The sequence below is a fragment of the Oratosquilla oratoria genome, chromosome 4, assembly GCF_046742065.1.
Source record: "Oratosquilla oratoria isolate Oo_2021 chromosome 4, ASM4674206v1, whole genome shotgun sequence".
NCBI lineage: Eukaryota > Metazoa > Arthropoda > Malacostraca > Stomatopoda > Squillidae > Oratosquilla > Oratosquilla oratoria.
In genome coordinates, this window is record NC_134780.1 from 45,086,503 (window position 1) to 45,107,044 (window position 20,542).

The 20,542-nt window shown below is 39.5% G+C and overlaps 1 protein-coding gene across 5 annotated transcripts in view; it reads right to left on the reverse strand.

Annotated features, from left to right (window-relative positions):
* LOC143024843 (ubiquitin-conjugating enzyme E2 E1-like) overlaps positions 1 to 20,542 on the reverse strand; it is a 40,078-nt gene that overhangs the window by 7,136 nt on the left and 12,400 nt on the right. For 3 of the 5 annotated variants that reach the window (XM_076184131.1, XM_076184128.1, XM_076184130.1), the window contains exons 2-4: positions 11,324 to 11,644; positions 4,819 to 5,002; positions 1,345 to 1,492 (exon numbers count right to left, since the gene is read on the reverse strand). In XM_076184131.1, coding sequence (XP_076040246.1) covers positions 1,345 to 1,492; positions 4,819 to 5,002; positions 11,324 to 11,634 — 643 coding nt within the window. In that variant the 5' untranslated portion in view covers positions 11,635 to 11,644. Of the gene's footprint in view, positions 1 to 1,344; positions 1,493 to 4,818; positions 5,003 to 11,323; positions 11,645 to 12,141; positions 12,284 to 12,579; positions 12,700 to 20,542 lie in introns of all 5 variants that reach the window. The other 2 variants (XM_076184127.1, XM_076184129.1) reach the window with 2 other exon arrangements.

Consider the following 20,542-nt stretch of genomic DNA (forward strand, 5'->3'; position numbering starts at 1 on the left):
TGATGTTCCTCCCTAATCCCTCTATGCACTCATTTAAATCTATCCAAAAAGCCTACCTTTCTTCTACACTCTTCTCACTACCAGGCCTATATGCACTTACAAAAACCCACATCTCCTTTCCCAGTTTCACCTTCATCCACATTAACTTTGAAGAAACCTTCCACTCCACCACACGTTTACCCGTCTCTTCACTTACTAGTATAGTTAGTCCTCCTTATACGGTGATTCTTTATCTGGTAAATTCATAGTTACGCTATTTGGTAATTACTACCCTCGATTCTATTTACAGTAAGAAAAATTCACAGATACAGTATCTGCTAGATATTTTGAAGAGGAAAGAGCAGGGAGAAGGTACATCTGCCATATCCTTTTATTACATGTTATAATGGAGGGGTGTGGAGTGTATTTAGGGATGAAATGGGTGGGAGTGTTTTTATGCCTTTCCCTTTTTGGCTACCTCCCTTGGAAGGGGGAAAAAGCCTTGGTATATGTATGTATGTACATGTTATAATGGGTTCTGTATACGGTAATTTTAATTTGCAGTAAGGTTTTCAGGAACATATATGTACCGTATAACGAGGATTTACTGTATAGCCATCCCTTCTCTCCCTCACTCTCTCTTCACTACTGAGAACCTCCCAACTACACTCCCAAACTCACACTTGCCCTTCCCTCTCATCTTAGTTTCACTCAAATCCAACACATCCATCTTTCTTCTCACAAACAACCTATCTCTTCCCTTTTACTCTCATCTGTACCATATCCACGCACATTAAAAGACCCAAACCTTAGGGTGCTGGTTAGAAAACTCCTAGACCCTCTTATGCCTATAGTTTTTTTTAGGAATGTCCCCTGTAGGGCTACAGGGAGAAGGATGCCTGGTCCCAATCCCCATCCCGTTTTTCTTGCCTCTTATGATCCAAGTGGGAATACTTGGTGGCAGCATTCTTTTCCCCCACCACAGGTTGGCGAAACAAGGAAATGAAATTCAGAGAAATGGTACAGGACAGCAACAAAGGGTCGGGGGACAGTAGCAGTATAATAAAAGTTTCATACTTTCTCTGTGAGCAGAGTCCTCCTCTATCACAAAATTATGTGTGGCTCTGGTCCATAGGGGTGTCCCATATAGACCCTAAAGTATCAACTGCATACTACTTTACTATAACAACATGCAGCCAATACCCCATACAGTATAAAAAAAAAAAAAATGTAAAAAAAAAAAAATCTTCTACAATTATTTCAAGGGTATTATACATCATTTAAATTCTAACAATCTTTCGTCTACATGTAACTACACAGCAATGCTCTCAAAATTGACTGTACACAAAAGCACAAGCTCCTCACCTGGGTTACAATCTGTAAGAAGGGAACAGATGGAGAGGAGCACCTTGGATATGGTAAGGGCAGGAGACCAATTGTCCTTAAGAATGTCAAGGCAAATCACACCCTGTGAGTTTATATTGCAGTGATAAATCCTGGTTCGGAAAGTCACCTGTGAACGAGAGCAGAAATAATTATGACCCATCATGTTAAAAAACTAATGGTGAAAAAAAAAAAAAAAAAAAAAAAAAAATCCTATCTTAAAACCACACAAAACACCAGAAAACCATGCATCATACAGACTCTCTACGACTATCCACAATATCCAAGTTGATGGAGAGGTGGGTTGCAGCAAGAATGAAATCAGAAATACCAATCTCCCCTAATAAACATGGTTTCAAGGAAGGCCACTCTACCAGCACTCTGCTCATGAACATCACATAAGTATTACGTGAAATGAAATGAAATGAAATGAAAAAAACACTACGTACATATACACAAAACTTTTGACAAGATCCCCAGACACATACCATCCAAATAGATGTGAAACATGTTCATAACAATGACAAGAAATGGTTAACAGACTTTACAGCAGGAAGACAATGCAGAATAACCCAACACAATAAAATCTCAGGTACAAAAACACAAAGGATTAGAAAGGCGGAGCATGCCGACAGGAGACCTCTTGGTCCATAACTAGGTCGGATGCGAAAAAAAATCATAATAAATTAATAAATAAAAACTATAATAATGTAAATAACAAATAAAATACATACATAAATGCATAGGTATTTAGACAATAAACAGGTAAATAGTAAATAATAATGAATTGACATACAACTAATAATAAATGAAAATCAAAACAGACAAATAACAAAACAAAAAAAACAAATAATATGAAATGAATTATAATCATTACAGCATCTTGCTTAGGTGTTTATCTAAATGATTTTTAAAGCTTCGAACTGAACTACATTGCACTACCTGTGCAGGAAGTTTATTCCATTCATTAACTACATGGTTGGCAAAGTTGTTTCTACCTACTTCCAAATTGAATCCATTTCCGGACAGTTTGAGACCATTGTTTCTTGTCTGATTCTCATTCAATGTATACTAATGGAGTCCCTCAAGGTGCAAAACTTTCACCATTACTGTTCAACCTCTTCATGAGTAATCTACCAATTTCTGAACTAGAACATATGTTCTCTTATATGCAGAGGACTACAATAACAGCCCAGCATAGTAAATACAAAATAGCAACAGAGAACACCCAAGCCTACTTGGACAAGCTGGAATGATGGCTAAAAATATAATAAATGTGAAGCTTTGCCTCAGAAATCAACATCACTGCTCACTCCAGACAATCATGAATCAAAATATTACTCTAGTGTAAAATTAAATGGCCGACCCTTTCACTGGAAAGGAACCCAAAAATTCTGGGCATAATATTACCCATATAACATTCAGCTCACATATCAAAGACCTGACAGCAAAAATTATCAAGAAAGAAAATCTATTAAAAACCATCACTAGCATTGACTTTGGACAAAAAGGAACTAATAACAACCTTAAGTAATTTATAACTACCTATAATAGGCTCTATAGCATGGTTCTCAATAATCAGTCATGAAAAATATCATTTACACTGTAGAATGATCACAGAATGACAAAACTATGCACCAAAACCACCCCTATACACCTACACACACAGCCAAATCCTCCCCATAGAACATCACATGAAAGTAACAGCAACACAATTCTATGCCACAACGCTAAACATCACAAATCCTTCACACTACATTTCACAAGAACCACAACTGGTTGAAAATAAAATACATACATACATATACCAAGGCTTTTTCCCCCTTCCAAGGGAGGTAGCCAAAAAGGGAAAGGCATAAAAACACTCCCACCCATTTCATCCCTAAATACACTCCACACCCCTCCCACCCTCCCTCTCATCTGAGCACCTCCTGGATGACGGGTCATCCCTGCACCCTGCCCACCGCCCTGGGTCAGAAGCAGTGTCGCAAGACACAGCACATCCACAGCAAGGCCGCTTCATTTAATCGGCGACCCCCCCTTGCATATAAGGAGAGGACGGGGAGAAATCCCTTCGGGCTGCGTCAAAATTTACTCACACATACTACCCCACCCCCCAGCCCATTCCTCCTCATGCAATCACAACATCATCCATATACAACCATTCTCCACTCACCTCTGTCTTCCGTCCTCTCCCTTCCTTCCTCAACAGACATTCCCCTCTTCCCCAAAGCCCCCTTCACCCCATCCATCCACCTCATCCTAGGACGTCCCCTCATGTTCACTCCCTCCACATCTGCCTTCCATACCTCTTTTACTAGTCTTTCTTCACTCATTCTTTCCATGTGTCCAAACCATCCTAATATTCTTTCATCAACCCTATCTCCCAAATCCTTTTTCACCCCTGTTCTCCTCCTCACCTCCTCATTTCTCACTCTATCCAGCCTAGTAACCCCCATCATACTTCTCAGACACCTCATCTCAAACACATTCAAACTCCTTCTCTCTTCTTCTCTTATGTTCCACGTTTCTGCCCCATACAGTGCTGTTGGCACAATCACTCCTTCATACAGTCTCCTCTTCGTATCCATTCCCAAATGTCTATTCCTCATTACACTCTTTAATCCACCAAGGCATTTACTCGCTTCTCTCAATCTACATTCTACCTCCACCTTCACTCCACCTTTTCCTGCTACACTTGCACCCAAGTATCTAAAACTATCCACTTCCTCCAGTCGCTCTCCCTTAATGTTCACTTCCAGTCTACTGCCACTTTCACCCCTTGTACATCTCATCACCTTACTTTTACCCACATTTATCTTTAGCTTTCTTCTATCACATACTCTCCCAAACTCTGCCACCAACTTCCTCAAAAATAAGAATAAAAAACATTATACCAGATGCACACTACTCAAACATCCATAACCTACCACCTAAAGCACAAAGTGATAAAAAGTACCAGAGACCAATGAAAGGGCCTGAGAACCATTGCCAGCTGCTGTAGGGCTGTGGATTTCCAGTGAAACTTGGGGCAACAATAATTACTAATATCATTACTGTTGCGAACTATGGTGTACTTGACAAAGCCTAATATCCATATAAAAAATGCTGGTCACAAAGTTTGATTATGAAATCATGTCTAAATAAAAACTATAACAATAATAAATAAATAAATAAAGATAAATAAATAATAATAATATATACACATACAAATGGAAATATAACTCAAGCCAAAATGATAAATGAATTCATGGTATGATTTGACAAATGGAGTAAAAGAAACAGGACCCCATGAGCAAGCATTACTCCAACCCTATACACCACCACTACGTAAATACACACAAACACATGAAATTTTAGCATTCCTCTTTCAGAAAAATAAATAAATAAAATTATAACAAAATAAATAAATAAATAATAAATAAATAAAATAAATAATAATAAAAATAATCATACCTTGGGAGGCTTGAATGGATACTCTGCAGAAAAATGAATATCGAGGAAGAAGACTCCTCCCTCATAAACAGAACCAGGAGGGCCTAAGATTGTGGAAACCCATTCATAAAGATTGTCCCCTTTCGGACCGGCACTGCAGTTTGGGGGTGGATCTAGTGTGATCTCAGCAAGCTCTTTCTGGATTCTGGCAATGAAAAAATAAATATAAAATTAAAAAATAAACAAATCTATTAAAAATAATAAATTAATAAATAATAAATGAAAAAATAATGTAAATATATACATATATCATATACAATGTACATAAATAATTCTCTATAAATTCTAGATAAAAGACAAGCAAAATATTGACAACAGAAAAAAAAATACACTAAGAACCTGCCACCCAAATACAAATTCCAAAACTAATCCTATCTGAATCATGACAAAAAACTTTTCAATATTCTTATATTCTGTATCAAAAGGCCCTCTTCCCTTTATAATGGGGTGGGGGTTAATTGAAGAACACATCCACTTTATGCACAACTAAAAAAGGTAACACCCCTACCACCTCGGCACTTTATGGGGAATGTAACAAGACAGCTACTCCAAAGCTGGGCCCAACACACACCCAACCACTTGGTCCTAAGGTGACTCCTCCCCATCCTCACCCACTCAAGATAACTGATGAAGCAGATGGAAAAACCCTTCTGGGCCACATCATCCTTTCTTCCATTCACATAGAACCTCCATTCATACCTGTCCTTTGCACTCTCTCCTAATTCAGACATTCCCTGTGCATTCAGCACTCTGACACACTCAACCAGATGTAACACATGAAATGGGATGCATTAAGATGGAAGAACCAAATATGTGCAAGAAGTCAGGCTGCAATGGCTTGACAAGGGATAGAATGAGAGGTAATAAGATCTCTACACCAAAGCCCCCCCCCCCCTTTATAAGGGACCCATATCAAAAGGCATATACCCACTCCCACCCACCACCCTCTCAGCTCCTTATGAATGACTGGTCATCTTGGTCCTCCCTGTATCCTTCCCATTGCCCTGTGTCAGAAGCAATGCAGCAAAACACTTCACATCTGCAGCAAGGCTACCTCACTTAACGGGCAACTCCCACCCTTTCCATCCCCTCATGCAGAAAGAGAGATGGAGAGAAATCTCTTCAAGCTGTGTCAAATTATCATTCATACATAATCATTTCCTACCCACTCCCTTGCATCACAATATCATCTATACACAGCCATTCTTCACACAACCCCATCTTCTGTCTTCACCATTCTCTGCTCAACATACATTCCCCTCTTGGCCAATGCCCCTTTCACCCTATCCATCTGTCTCATCCTTGGTCGTCCCCTGAAGTTCACTCCATCCATCTGCCTTCCAAACCTCTATCTACTAATCTTTCTATATGTCCAAGCCATCCCAATACTCATAACCAGCCCTATTCTTTTCCACTCCACTCTCCTCCTCATTTCTCACTCCATCCAGTGCCCTGCCCATTACCCTCACATTTACCTCCAGCACCCTGTCCATGCACACATTCAACACCCATGACAATATTCCTGATACAGCCCCACCTTTACCTCAAACCACTCATCCTCTCCATTTCCGATTCTAACACAAACTCTACTACTCTTGTAAAAAACTATTGATTGACCTTAATGGCTTTCCCCCCTCCGATCCCATACATCTGCAAAACCTATCAGATTCTTCCTGTCTACCTAGTCTTATGCCTTTTCCTATTCCATAAAAGACCAAAAAACATCCTTAACTTTTGCTAACCCCTACCTTTCCTAAACCCACATTGTTCCTCACTAATTACTCCCTATGCTCCTCTCCTAATCCTCTCAATTAAAACCCTCCCATAAGCCTTCCCAACTACACTCAAACTGATCCCTCTGAAACTACAGTATTACACTCGCATTTGTCCCCTTTTCTTATAAGATACATGGGCAACAACAGAATTATGGTTCTCCTGAAGGATTGAGTACATTAGTGTTTGGGTTGATGGAATACAATTTTTGGTATGGACCGCATGTTGGTAGATGATGGAGGAGAGGTTTGCCACAGTTTTCTGTTTTTTTTTAATGTACTGAACATTGTTGGTCTCTCTTTCCTTTATCTATTACCATTACAACTGACTTTATTATTATTATTTTCTTTTTTTAACAAAGGCAAGTGGTTCTTTGCATAGGGAGGTTTGAGAATGCGTGTCGAGATCTAGCAGGTGTGTCCACATTTTGCAGGAGATATTTCTGATAGGTCGAGTTTTGGAGAGCAAGGGGGAGACAATTTCCAGAGATGAATTTAAGTTTGACTCGTTCATTCTTGTTGGGTCTGGGGGTACTGGCGAGTCAAAATGACCAAGGTGAATTTTTTGTGGATCTTGGGTGTGGGGTTGGTGCCAGAACAGGGTGCATTTCAGTTTGGACCTCTTGTTTTGAGGCAGTGGAGGGTGGGAGTGAAAGATTTGGCTGTGATGCTGAAGTGGGAAGGATGCTGGGGTGGCATTTTCTTTGGATAGAAAGGAGATTGGGGGTGATGGAATTGGAGAAAAAGACTGTCTGTGGTTTACCACATTTCTATCCTTGTAGACAACCTAGTGCTGGTGGTGGGGAAGAAGGGGTGGGTTTGTGGCACATGGGTGTGGTGGGCTGGAGGGAGTAGAGGAATAGGTCATGCATAGGGTTCCTGCTATGTGTGTGTTGTTAAAGTAGAATTGAGAGGAAGGAAAGATCATGCCAAGCTGGTGAACCACAGGTTTTCCCTATTGATAATTAGGTTCAGCCATTATGGAGCTTACTCTGCTTCAGACTTGTCAGAAGTGTTCAATCTTGATGTCTCGCTCAAAGTGGTATACTGTGCACTTTGAAGAAGTTACATTTTGTTAGGTTGTGGCATGTACAAAGGTGGGGCCAAACAGTACAGACATACCAGTTCAAGGATAACACTGTTGCTTGGTGTATCCAAAGTGCTGGCAGTAGAAACAGTGGTACAAGGATAAGTGACATTTCTTTACACATTATGGGTATCCTATTATAGGTGAGCTGGGAAATGGAGTTGGACAGAAGCAAACATCATGCTCTCACTCTATTATACTCTTACTTTTTTATCCAAGTTTTTCTGTAAGTTTTGTCTCTGAGTACTGAGAGTCAAGGGATGCTGACTACTCCCACATTGTTGTTAAGTGTTGTAAGTGGTTTCTTTTCAACCAGGGCATCAGCAAAGGTTTAGAGGGAAAAGGGATCCATTAACTTGGGACCACTTTTGATAAGAGTTTCTACACTAATTAGTCTAGTCTCTGTTCACTTTATTGGGGGATTTTACAGCAAGTAGTACTCCACCAGTGGTAGTTAGAATAAACAATCTTGAGTAATCAAGTCTATTTTATCTTGATATGGGTTGATATAGCTGGTGAAGTGGGACAAGTCCAGAAATGCAATTTTGATAACATGATCAGTGTGGTGATCAACGACCATGGCTCTACTGTGATCTAGTTTCAATGGCTATCTTTCCCCTCATTAAGGGGTATCATTTAATCAATTGATCAATCAAATATTGTCTCAAGTTTCAGAGTGGAAACTTACAGCCCTACAGCAGTTGGTAATGGTCCTCTGACCTTCCCTTAAATCTCTCTAGGAAGAAACTCTGGGCATAGTCTACATGGTATTAGTGTGGGGCCATTTTTAAGTCATCTGTTGAAAGTTGTATCAGTGAGGCGAGTGTAATGGCGACAGGTTTCAAGCACCTTTTACTCTGGGCTCTTTCCTGTGTGGTGTGAACAGAGTGGATCCTAAACAGGGCTGCTCAGCTGTACTGCCCTCTCAGTCCCAGTACTGGGCAACCACTGGGGCTGTACCATCACCCATATGGAGTGAGACTAGAAACTTCCAGAGATTGTCTACTCCCACCATCATGCACCATCACTACATTTGTACTGCAAAGTATGATTACTGTTACTTAGCAGCAAATGAACATTATTTGCACAAGTCACTATCTCTCCCATGATATTGGCTTCCCTAGTGGAGTTGACCCGAGGCCACCACGAGATGATACCAAGGTAGCATTTCGTCTTTTTCTAGGAAGAAGAGTATGTAAGAAGTCCTAACCCACTAAGCACCAGCAAGGTGGTAAGGCAACAGTTACTATAATTTGTGGCGTATAAGTCGAATTTTTAAGCCTAAAAAAAATCTTTCCAAAATCTAGGGGTCGACTTATAGGGTGGGGCTAAAATGCAAACCTTTACCAACGAGTTGTAAACAAGAGGTACACGCATATTGCCACCCTTCGTACATGACTTTTCTCCCTCCATCATCCATTTATTCCACTCTGAACGAATATTGTCTTTAAAGGGTTTATTTAGACAAACATCGAGAGGCTGAAGCACAGATGTTAATCCCCCTGGAATCACGGCAGTTGCAGTATTGCTTCGCTGCAGGCGTTTCCTGACGTTTTCTGTTAAGTGAGAACGAAACATGTCCCACACCATCAAGCTCCTTTCATTTTGTAAACCACCTGGATGCCTATTCCATACCTTGTCGATCTATAAATGGACCCCACCTTCATCCATCCAACCGTTTTCATGTACCTGGAGGAAACTTCATTTTTGGCATGGTTTTTCTTTTAAATATAACCATTGCGTTTTAATTTCGTTCCATCTGCGAGGCAACTTAGCACAACTGTGAACTTGGTCTTTTCATGGCCTGTACTTTTTACCAAAATCGTCTTTTTGCCTTTGGTGTCAACAGTTTTGTTGCTAAGCATATAAAAAAAAAAAAACAAGGGGTTTCATCCATGTTACCAATCTGACACTGTGGGTAGTCATATCCCTTCCTCAGTCCAATGACGTATTTGTGGAAATTTGTCATTTTTTCTTCGAGGTCTGCAGGGAGTTTTTGTGCAATTTTAGTATTTTCCCTCAACACCAAATTTTTTCTCTTCATAAACCGGGAACACCATTTTACAGTTGCTGTAAAATTTTATATGGATGATGTTGTGATAGCATGAGGTGGAATGGGCGGGTGGATGGGGGGTGAGGTAGTATGTGCGAGCAAAATTTGACGGAGCCCTAAGGGATTTCTCCCCGTCTTCGCATTTTATGCAATGGGGGGATGGAGAGGGGGGGTCGCCGATTTAATGAAGCGGCCTTGCTGTGGATGTGCTGTGTCTTGCGACACTGCTTCTGACACAGGGCAGTGGACAAGGTGCAGGGATGACCCGTCATTCAGGAGGTGCTAAGATAAGAGGGAGGGTGGAGGGGTGTGGACTGTATTCAGGGATGGAATGGGTGGGAATGATTTTATGCCTTTTTCTTTTTGGCTACCCCCCTTGTAAGGGGGAAAAAGCCTTGGTATATGTATGTATGTAAAATTTTTGCTTTAATCTGGGTGTGCTTTGGCCCACTTCAGTGCTTGAGTTCGTATGCCATTTCTGGTAACTGTATACCCATTTTCACGGTTTTCATTGACCCAGACTTCTAAGTCGTTTTCCAATTCAGGCCAGTGACAGATACCTGCTCTTGCAGCACATTTCTTCTTAGGCATCTTCTTCAGAGAAGCTTCACTTTTCTTCCAGTCACGCACCAGCTTTTCATTCACTCCGTACTTCCTTGCTGCTGCACTGTTGTTTGAAGAGATCGCACATTCAACAACTCTGAGCTTGAAGCTAGCGTCATATTTCATTCTTTTTGCCGGTGGAGCCATGGGGTTAAAATAATTTCAGCTAAAGTACGAGCTGAACAATGGAGAAGCTCCACCCTGGGTACGTGTTGTCAGTCTGATGTCTGGGTAATATCTGGAGACTGTGTGGAGACTGTGTAGATGTCTACAAAAATATGAAGACCCGTTGCAAAAGCAAAACCTCAACCATCATTGGACATGTTGGTAGCGTGACGTCACAGATTGTTTACACTACTAATGCAAATGGCGGGTGTGCGGTACAGTCATACTGTGTTTTACAATAAAATAAGAGTGCAATATGCAGCAGTCCTATCTAAAAACTACTTGGAATGATCTTCTATCTATGGTATTACGGTAATATTTTATAGGAGGTAATGTTGACTTGACAAATTTTATGTTCATAAGGTATACCGATACAATATGTGGACTGCTGGTGTTTGCTATACAACACAATACAAAAATGTATCATATTATTATAGCTTTAGTTCATTTACCGGTAGACCTAGGTGAGTTTATTATAGCTTTATTTCATCTACCGGTAGACCTAGGTAAGTTTTGGGCCACTGGTAGCCCACCATATGTTTGGGGTCGACCTATATGGTAGGTATAGGCCTAAGTCAGAATTCTGAGCTAAAAATCTTGAGGTCGACTTATATGCCAGGTCGACTTGTATACTGCAATTTATGGTAACTATTCCCTAAGGAGGCCAATTTAAATCCTAATAACAGTAGGGGAAAGAGTACGGAGTAGAGAAGGAGAGTGGAGACAATGATACGATGAATAATACTTCAGGATATAGGTCTCAACTTGCAAACCATAGAGTACTACCTCTTGGCACTGGTGCTGAGTGCTTTGGACATTTTGGGTCCACCCCTAGAGTCCCTTGCTGAAGATTCTGAAGGAACTGATGATCTGTGTGGTGCACTCAAAACCCTTGGTGTGGCTGTTGCTCGAGATTCAGTGGAAGATGCTGGAAGGACACTGCTAGGGGATGCTGTGTTGTTCTGGTGGGATGAGGCGGCGGCAGCAGCAGCAGCAGTAGTAGCAGCAGGTCCAAGGGGAAGGCTGCTGGTGGGGCTATTGGTGGCTGGGGGGTTGGATTGGGTCCTGCTGGCTTCCTGAGTCCCCGACGACGACATCAATCTAATCCTGAAAAGAAAGGAATTGAATACCTTCACTAATGGGAATATATAAGAGAAATAAATAAGCTAACAAAGAAAGAACTTTCATTAAATACTAGATAAAAATTGAAAATAGTTACATTATCAAAAATGGTTATTCAATTTGGAAATCACCGCTTGTCATTCATTTTACTAGTTAATTCCTTTCAAGTCAATATCTTAAGATGCTCCTGACATTCCCAAGCATTTAATGGATCTTCTTCCCCTAAAATGCCTCTTATCCAACATTAAATAAAAATTATCAACAATGTTGCTAAATACTAAAATAATGATTACTACATATCCTTACAAAACGTAAGTGTGAAATGCAAGCCAAACAAACAATTCAATGTGTTATCTACATCTGAGCCGACTGCTATTGTCAGAGGAAGATGATCTTTATTCCTAAACACACACAGTTTTCATTAAGGTCGCCACCCTGCATTAAAACAGCATAAACACTGAACTGGCCCTGCATCCACCTGCCTTAAATGCAGCCACCGCACAAAGCACCTTAACATGCTATTCTACATTCACTCTTTCTAGTCTGCAATACAAAATATCTTCATTGAGTGACTTGCAGGCTGAATAGGTGGCCATAGCTGTCTTTCTGATGGATCCAGATATCCTGCAAAAAGAAAACCATGACAACACATTAACTGACTTTTCATTATTGCCGAGAGCCAAAGAGCATGTGGTGAGAATGTTTGAAGAAGTGAAAAATGTGCACGAGTTTGAGAATAAGACGAGGTACAACCTCCACATGCTTATGTGGGAAGAAGCAAATCTATTGAGAGAAATGATGATGATGATGATGATAAAGAGATGACAGAGTGCAGTACTGTGACACTCCAGACTCCCTCCAAAGAGATCTTGACAATTCAGTTTCCCTTTAATTAATGATCTGAATGCCAACTGTATCACCTCTTTCCCTTCTTTCTGTCAATGACGGGTACAATGATTCTAGTATCTCCTTATCAGGTTTATCCATAAGGCTGGGAACCAGGGTTGGGTCCAAGTACAGGCAAGTATACATCCAAGCACCTGGATATTTTTCAAGTAGAAATACAGTTATTTTACTATGTACTCAAATCCAAGTACATAAATTTATGGGATTAAAAAACTGTCACATATTTGTAGAGCATGAAAGTTAGTACTTTTTATATATATACGATGCATACTGTTAAAAACTGGGATTCAGTATGGAAAGGAAGTTCTACCTTTGTCTTAGCACATCACTGCTTTTATAATTGAAATGCAAAACAAGAACAAATATTTAACTTGAACAAGTAATATTCCCTATGCTGTGAATGCAAAAGACTATCCATATATTTATCACATCAGTAATAAATCTGAATTTTATGCATAATATAAGGATAGGTATCAGGGCATTATAACTTGTTTGTTGTTCTATATACTTTTATAACTAAAAATAAATGGAGTGACAGGAATAAACATCTTCAAGCTGGTTGAGTTCTGGGGTGCTTTACAGGCCATGTCTACTGTAGCATGTTACCAATTAAGAAACTACTATAGTAAATCTCATCTAATGTGAGCGCTTTAGCGTGGGCTGGGGAAACCCCCAACTGTTGACACATCTAGCAATGACCTGCATGTGATGATCCATCTCACTGTTATCCTGTACATTATCTATTTATATAATATATTCATAACATGACTAAGGTATGGCTTGGGATTTGAGGGAAAAACAATGACAGTAGTTTCCATTTCATTTAGCAACATGGCTAATGCGATGTTTTACAAAGGATTACAAAGGCAGAGCATGCCAACAGGAGACCTTTTGGTCCATATCTAGGTCGGATGAAAAAAAAAAAAAAAAAAAAAATAATAATAATAATAATAATAAAACAATAAATAAAAACTATAATAATGTAAATAACAAATAAAATACATAAATAAATGCATAGGTATAGTTAGATAATAAACAAACAGGTAAATAGTAAATGATAATAAATTGACATATAACTAATAATAAATGAAAATCAGACAGACAAATGATAACAAAACAAAAACAAATAATATAAAATAAATTATAATCATTACAGCATCTTACTTAGGTATTTATCTAAATGATTCTTAAAGCTTCGAACTGAACTACATTGCACTACCTGTGCAGGAAGTTTATTCCATTCATTCACTACACGGTTGGCAAAGTTGTTTCTACTTACTTCCAAATTGAATCTATTTCCGGACAGTTTGAGACCATTGTTTCTTGTCTGATTCTCATTCAATGTGAAAATTTTGTCACATTGAAATGAAAACTTTACTGCCATTCTTTCCTTCAAATCACAAGCCATTCCTAAAACCATACAGTCATGTTATGTATGTATGTATATATGTATTCCATAGACAATATACAGAATGACATGTGCAGGTCTTTGCTAGATGTGTCAAAAATGGGGGTTACCCGAGGCCATGCCAAAGGGCTCATGTTAGACCATATTTACTACACATAATTATGCTCTTATACCTATATTACACTACAATATTATAACATTAATTATATGTACTTACCAAATAGCATCATCACAAAGTTCACTAGAATCTATGCATATTATATAATGTTTGAGTAAATACTATGTACTTGTTTTTGCAATTTAATGTACTTGGTATTTCCATGTACTTTGGGTCTAAGTACAAGTACCACTGAATTTTTTTTTAACTCAAATTGCAAGTACAGGTAAACGTCGACTTACGATGGCATTAGGTTTCGATAGAGCCATCGTAAGACGATTTCATCGTAAGTCGATCCCCAATTTGTGTATCACTGTTCCGTGGTCACTGTACCTAGCCTACCTGTATATTAACCACCAGAGATACTGAATATAGCCTATTAAACATGTACAGTAGTTTATTTAAATATTTTTATCCTTTTTACCATATTCAAACACTATAATATGTATTTTCAGTACGGAACTTAAATCTCGCGGGCAGCAGCCAATGCCAGCCATACGACGTGACGTAATAATACTCGCATCATAAAATATAGTCACCGCTTATACAGAGAATGGGATTCAAGGCACATTTGAGAGAATGTAAAAACACAGGGGCGACTACAATAAATATAATCAAGACGCCGATATGGCAGCGTCGCGAATCCACTTGCTCCTCATGACGCCTACGTGTGCGGCACCGTATGGAAGGGGTTAAATTATCATATCGTCGTCGTCGTCATCGTAAAGTCGAACAATCGTAAGTCGCGGCCATCGTAAGTCGACGTTTACCTGTACATGTACTTGAACCCAACCCTGCTGGAAACCAATTTGGTCACCGCCCTTTCAATTTGATCATATTCACAATCTTTATACAAGATCACATCACATCTGCATTTCTAATCTTGGGCAAATCCGGCATTCCACAATTTTTTCATCACAACTCTATGTAGTGAAAAGCCACTTTTATATTCATCCATCTGTGTGTCTTGTCCACAACCTTGTTTATATGCTTGGCAGGTGGCAAACTGTCCATGACCACCATTGACAAACCCTTCTCTTATGGTTCTATAACTGTCCTGTTCCTAAATGGAAATTTCTTGATTGTCCATGAGCTTTTGCCCATTTCAAATATTTGGCTTGTTATATATATGCTGCTTAGGTCTTTCTGTAACTAGCTATCTTCCTAATCTTTTACCTTTGTCATCATAACATCACCTACAAATATGGTGTAATTCATCATACTTTCCATATCATTTACATCTATCAGGAAGATTCCGGTCCCTTGCAGGAATACTATTCACTGCCCTCCATCCTGTCATTCTCTATCACTGTTCTTTTGTTCTGTTTTAGGATATCTTCCATTTGATCAAGTAGATTATAAAGGAAGAAGCATGCTGACAAGACCTTTATGGTCCATAACTAGGTCAGAATATATTATAATTATAATAAACAAATAACTAAAGTAAAAATAAAGATAAATAATAAACAAAAATAAACATATACAATAAAAAATAAACAAATTATAATAAATAACAAAAAATAAAAAATGGCAGGCATTCCAGCATATTGCTTAGGTATCTATCTAAATGAATCTTAAAACTTTGAATTTTACCACAGTGCACAGCCTCCGCAGAAGTTTATTACATTTATTTACTATATGGGTGGCCAAGTTGCTTCTACCCATTTCCAAATTAAATCTACTTCCTGACAGTTTGAGATCATTATTTCTTTTTCTGATTCACATCCAGCATGAAAATTGTCACTTTCGATGTTGTCAATTCCCTTTAGAATCTTAAAGACTTATCAAGCACGTCCATGATTTATTAAGGAAAACAGATTCATATGTTTTAGTCAATGTTGAGGATTTACCTAGATTCAAGTACACACAACCCATACAATACTCCTCTTTCAGCACATCGAGTCTAGTAAAACCTAGCTTCAGTACAAATGATCTTCATTCTAAAACACAAATGTCTATTCGCCACAATGTTCATCTCTCCATGGTATTCAACCCACTATCTTTAATAAATCTCTCATTCTCAATTGTCACAACAGTCAGGAACACCAGCCTAATTCAATGGTTTATCCTAACTTCCTTTATGAATGGGCACCACAATGCCACATCAGCCCTGCAGCACTTTCCCTTTCTTTGATGAACAAACTTAGGTTATGAATTTTGTTCAATGGTTACCTGCATTTCTTGAGTTTGATTCACAATGGTCTCTCTATTCATGTGTGACATGTGTATGATGTGTGACATGTGTATGATGCATGTATGATGTGACATGTATGATGCATGTATGATGTGTGACATGTGTATGATGCATGTATGATGTATGTGTAGTGTGTATGGTGTGTGTAATGTGTATGGTGTGTGTAATGTGTATGGTGTGTGTAATGTGTATGGTGTGCATAATGTGTGTGTAGTGTGTATGGTGTGTGTAGTGTGCATAATGTGTGTGTAGTGTGCATAATGTGTGTGTAGTGTGTATGGTGTGTGTAGTGTGTATGGTGTGTGTAGTGTGTATGGTGTGTGTAGTGTGTATGGTGTGTGTAATGTGTAGAACGTGTGTGGCATGTGTGATGTACAAGTGTGTGGCATGTGTGATGTACAAGTATGCAGCATGTGTGATATACAAGTATGCAGCATGTGTGATATACAAGTATGCAGCATGTGTGATATACAAGTATGTGGCATGTGTAATATACAAGTATATGGTATGTGTGATGTACAAGTATGTGGCATGTGTGATGTACAAGTATATGGCATGTGTGATGTATATGGTGTGTGTGCTGTATGTGGTGTGTGTGCTGTATGTGGTGTGTGTGCTGTATGTGGTGTGTGTGATGCATGCAGTATGCTTGATGCATATGGTATGTGTGATGCATGTGGTGTGTGATGTATGTGGTGTGTGATGTATGTGGTGTGTGATGTATGTGGTGTATGTGTGTAAGATGTATGTGTATGATGTATGTGGTGTGTGTGTGATGTATGTGGTGTGTGCACGATGTATGTGGTGTGTGCACGATGCATGTGGTGTGTGTGTGTGTGATGCATGTGGTGTGTGTGTGTGTGATGCATGTGGTGTGTGTGTGTGTGTGTGTGTGTGATGCATGTGGTGTGTGTGTGTGTGATGCATGTGGTGTGTGTGTGTGTGATGCATGTGGTGTGTGTGTGTGTGTGATGCATGTGGTGTGTGTGTGTGTGATGCATGTGGTGTGTGTGTGTGTGTGATGCATGTGGTGTGTGTGTGTGTGTGTGTGATGCATGTGGTGTGTGTGTGTGTGTGTGTGTGTGTGTGTGTGTGTGTGTGTGTGTGTGATGCATGTGGTGTGTGTGTGTGTGTGTGATGCATGTGGTGTGTGTGTGTGATGCATGTGGTGTGTGTGATGTATGTGGTGTGTGTGATGTATGTGGTGTGTGTGTGATGTATGTGGTGTGTGTGTGATGTATGTGGTGTATGTGTGTGTGATGTATGTGGTGTATGTGTGTGTGATGTATGTGGTGTATGTGTGTGTGATGTATGTGGTGTATGTGTGTGTGATGTATGTGGTGTATGTGTGTGTGATGTATGTGGTGTATGTGTGTGTGATGTATGTGGTGTATGTGTGTGTGATGTATTTGTGTGTGATGTATGTGGTGTATTTGTGTGTGATGTATGTGGTGTATTTGTGTGTGATGTATGTGGTGTATTTGTGTGTGATGTATGTGGTGTATGTGTGTGTGATGTATGTGGTGTATGTGTGTGTGATGTATGTGGTGTATGTGTGTGTGATGTATGTGGTGTATGTGTGTGTGATGTATGTGGTGTGTGTGTGATGTATGTGGGGTGTGTGTGATGTATGTGGTGTGTGTGTGATGTATGTGGTGTGTGTGTGATGTATGTGGTGTGTGTGTGATGTATGTGGTGTGTGTGTGATGTATGTGGTGTGTGTGTGATGTATGTGTGTATTTACCTAGTTGTATTTTACGGGAAGGGGAGCTATGCTCTTTGTGTCCAGTCTTCATATCTTGTTTTATCCAGATGGTTTTTAAATTTATGTATAGTTTTTGCACACACCACATTTTCATCTAACTTGTTCCAAATGTCTATTACCCTGTAGTGAAAGCTGTTCTTTTTCAGGTCTCTTCTATAACTGTCTTTCTTGATTTTCTTTCCATGTCCTCTTGTATCTCTACTATCCCATTTTATTAGATCCTCTCTCTCAATAGTTTCTATGCCTTTCATGATTCTATAGTTATCAAGTCTCCTCTCCCTCTCTCCTTTGTTCTAATTTCTGTAGCTCAAGTTTTGCTAGTCTCTTTATACGAGTTCTGAGAGTGTTGATGCCAATTTCGTAATTGCTCTTTGTATTCTTTCAAGTTCTGTTATACATTTTTTTTCTTGTACTTGGTGACCATGTCGTCGCTGCATAATCCAATCTTGGTCTTAACAAAGTGACTAGTATTTTCTTCACCATTTCTTCGTCCAGGTATGTAAATGCCACTTTGATTGTTCTTATTAAATTATAAGTTTCTCCAAAAATTTTGTTCATATGTTTATCAGGGGACATATAATTCATAATAATGACTCCCAGGTCCTCATTTTTTACCTTTTTAATTTCTTCCTCTCCCAATTTATATGATCCCACTATTCTTTTTTTGCTTCTTCCAAATTCCATTATACAGTAATACACTTCTTAATATTGAATTCCATCTCCCACTTCCTACTCCATCCCCATACTTTATTGAGATCACTCTGTAGCGACTCACAATCTTCTAGTTCACTTTTTCAACAATTTTGCATAGTCTGCAAAGAAGCTCATAACTTTCAATTCCTTTATCCATATCATTAATATATATAGAAAACATTATTGGGGCCAGAACTGTTCCTTGTGGAGCTCCACTAATCATATCATCCCAATTAGAGTGTTTGTCTCTTATCACCACTCATTTTTTTTTCATGCAACAAGTCTTCCATCCACTTCAGCAGTTTGCCCTGTATTCCTCCTGCAGTTTCTAATTTCTTATGTGGCACATTATCAAAAGCTTTTTTATTAGGTGCATCTGATGTGTATTTTACCTAATTGTAGTATACAGGAAAGGAGCTATGCTTGTTGGGTGTGTGAATATATGTAGTTGTAGTGTAAAGAGTAGGAGCTATGCTCACGGGGCCCTGTATCTTTTCTATTTGTCAAACCTTGCTTTGATTTCTTTCATAGTGCTGCCTTGGATTTCCATCCAACTTACCCCACAACCCTACACTTCATGTGGAAAGATTTACTTCCCGACATCTTTTATTCCCACCCCCTGCCATATGACCTCTTGTTGACATTCCTTCTGGTACAAATCATTCCTTTCCTGCCCACTTTCTCTATACCAGTTTCCAATTATTGAGGAAGGACGGGAGAGGACAGAAGACGGGTGAACGGAGAATGGTTGTATATGGATGATGCTGTGATGCATGAGGTGGAATGGGCGGGGGGATAGGGGGTGAGGTAGTATGTGTGAGCAAAATTTGACACAGCCCGAAGGGATTTCTCCCCGTCTTCTCCTTTTATGCATGGGGGGACGTAGAGGGGGGGGGGGGTCGCCGATTTAATGACGCGGCCTTGCTGTGGATGTGCTGAGTCTTGCGACACTGCTTCTGACCCAGGGCAGTGGACATGGTGCAGGGATGACCTCCAGGAGGTGCTAAGATAAGAGGGAGGGTGGAGGGGTGTAGTGTGTTTTCAGGGATGGAATGGGTGGGAATGATTTTATGCCTTTTTCCTTTTTGGCTACCTCCCTTGTAAGGGGGAAAAAGCCTTGGTATATGTACCTCTCTGAATTCTTCCCAATATTTTTTTTCAGTTCTGCATAGATGGTTTTGGCAAACCTGCATCTACCTTTTAATTCTACATTCCCTACTTTCAATAAAAATTTGAGGACTACATCACCACTATCAGTGAAGCATCATCTAACCACTAATAGGATTTTTATCCTTCAGGGTAATATTGTACAGAAGGTGACAGATAAGAGGGAGGATTGTAGAAATTAAAAAGGATAAGTATTTCTATTTCGGTGAAAATTAGTCCCCACTTATTAGGTAATGTTGCATGATTGATCTGCAAGGGTACCACTAAATTAATCAAAGTACTGTGCTACTATGCCACACAAGCTGGGGAGTTCAGAGATGATCAATTTGAATCTACCAAACCCTTGCATGAAACAAAATTGTTTATGGACGTAAGTCTGCCTCCCTCAGCCTTTCGAATGCTGGCCCCCACATGTGTCCAGCCTACACTTCATGTAACACATGTACTTTCTACAGCATCACAGTAGAAAGACTGTATACAAAAGTAGATACTCCCTTTTAGGTATCCATAGGTAAAGATAGAGGAAAAGGTAGGGGACTATGTGCCAGACATACACACACTGACACTTGCTTGCAAAGTTAAAGGCATAAATA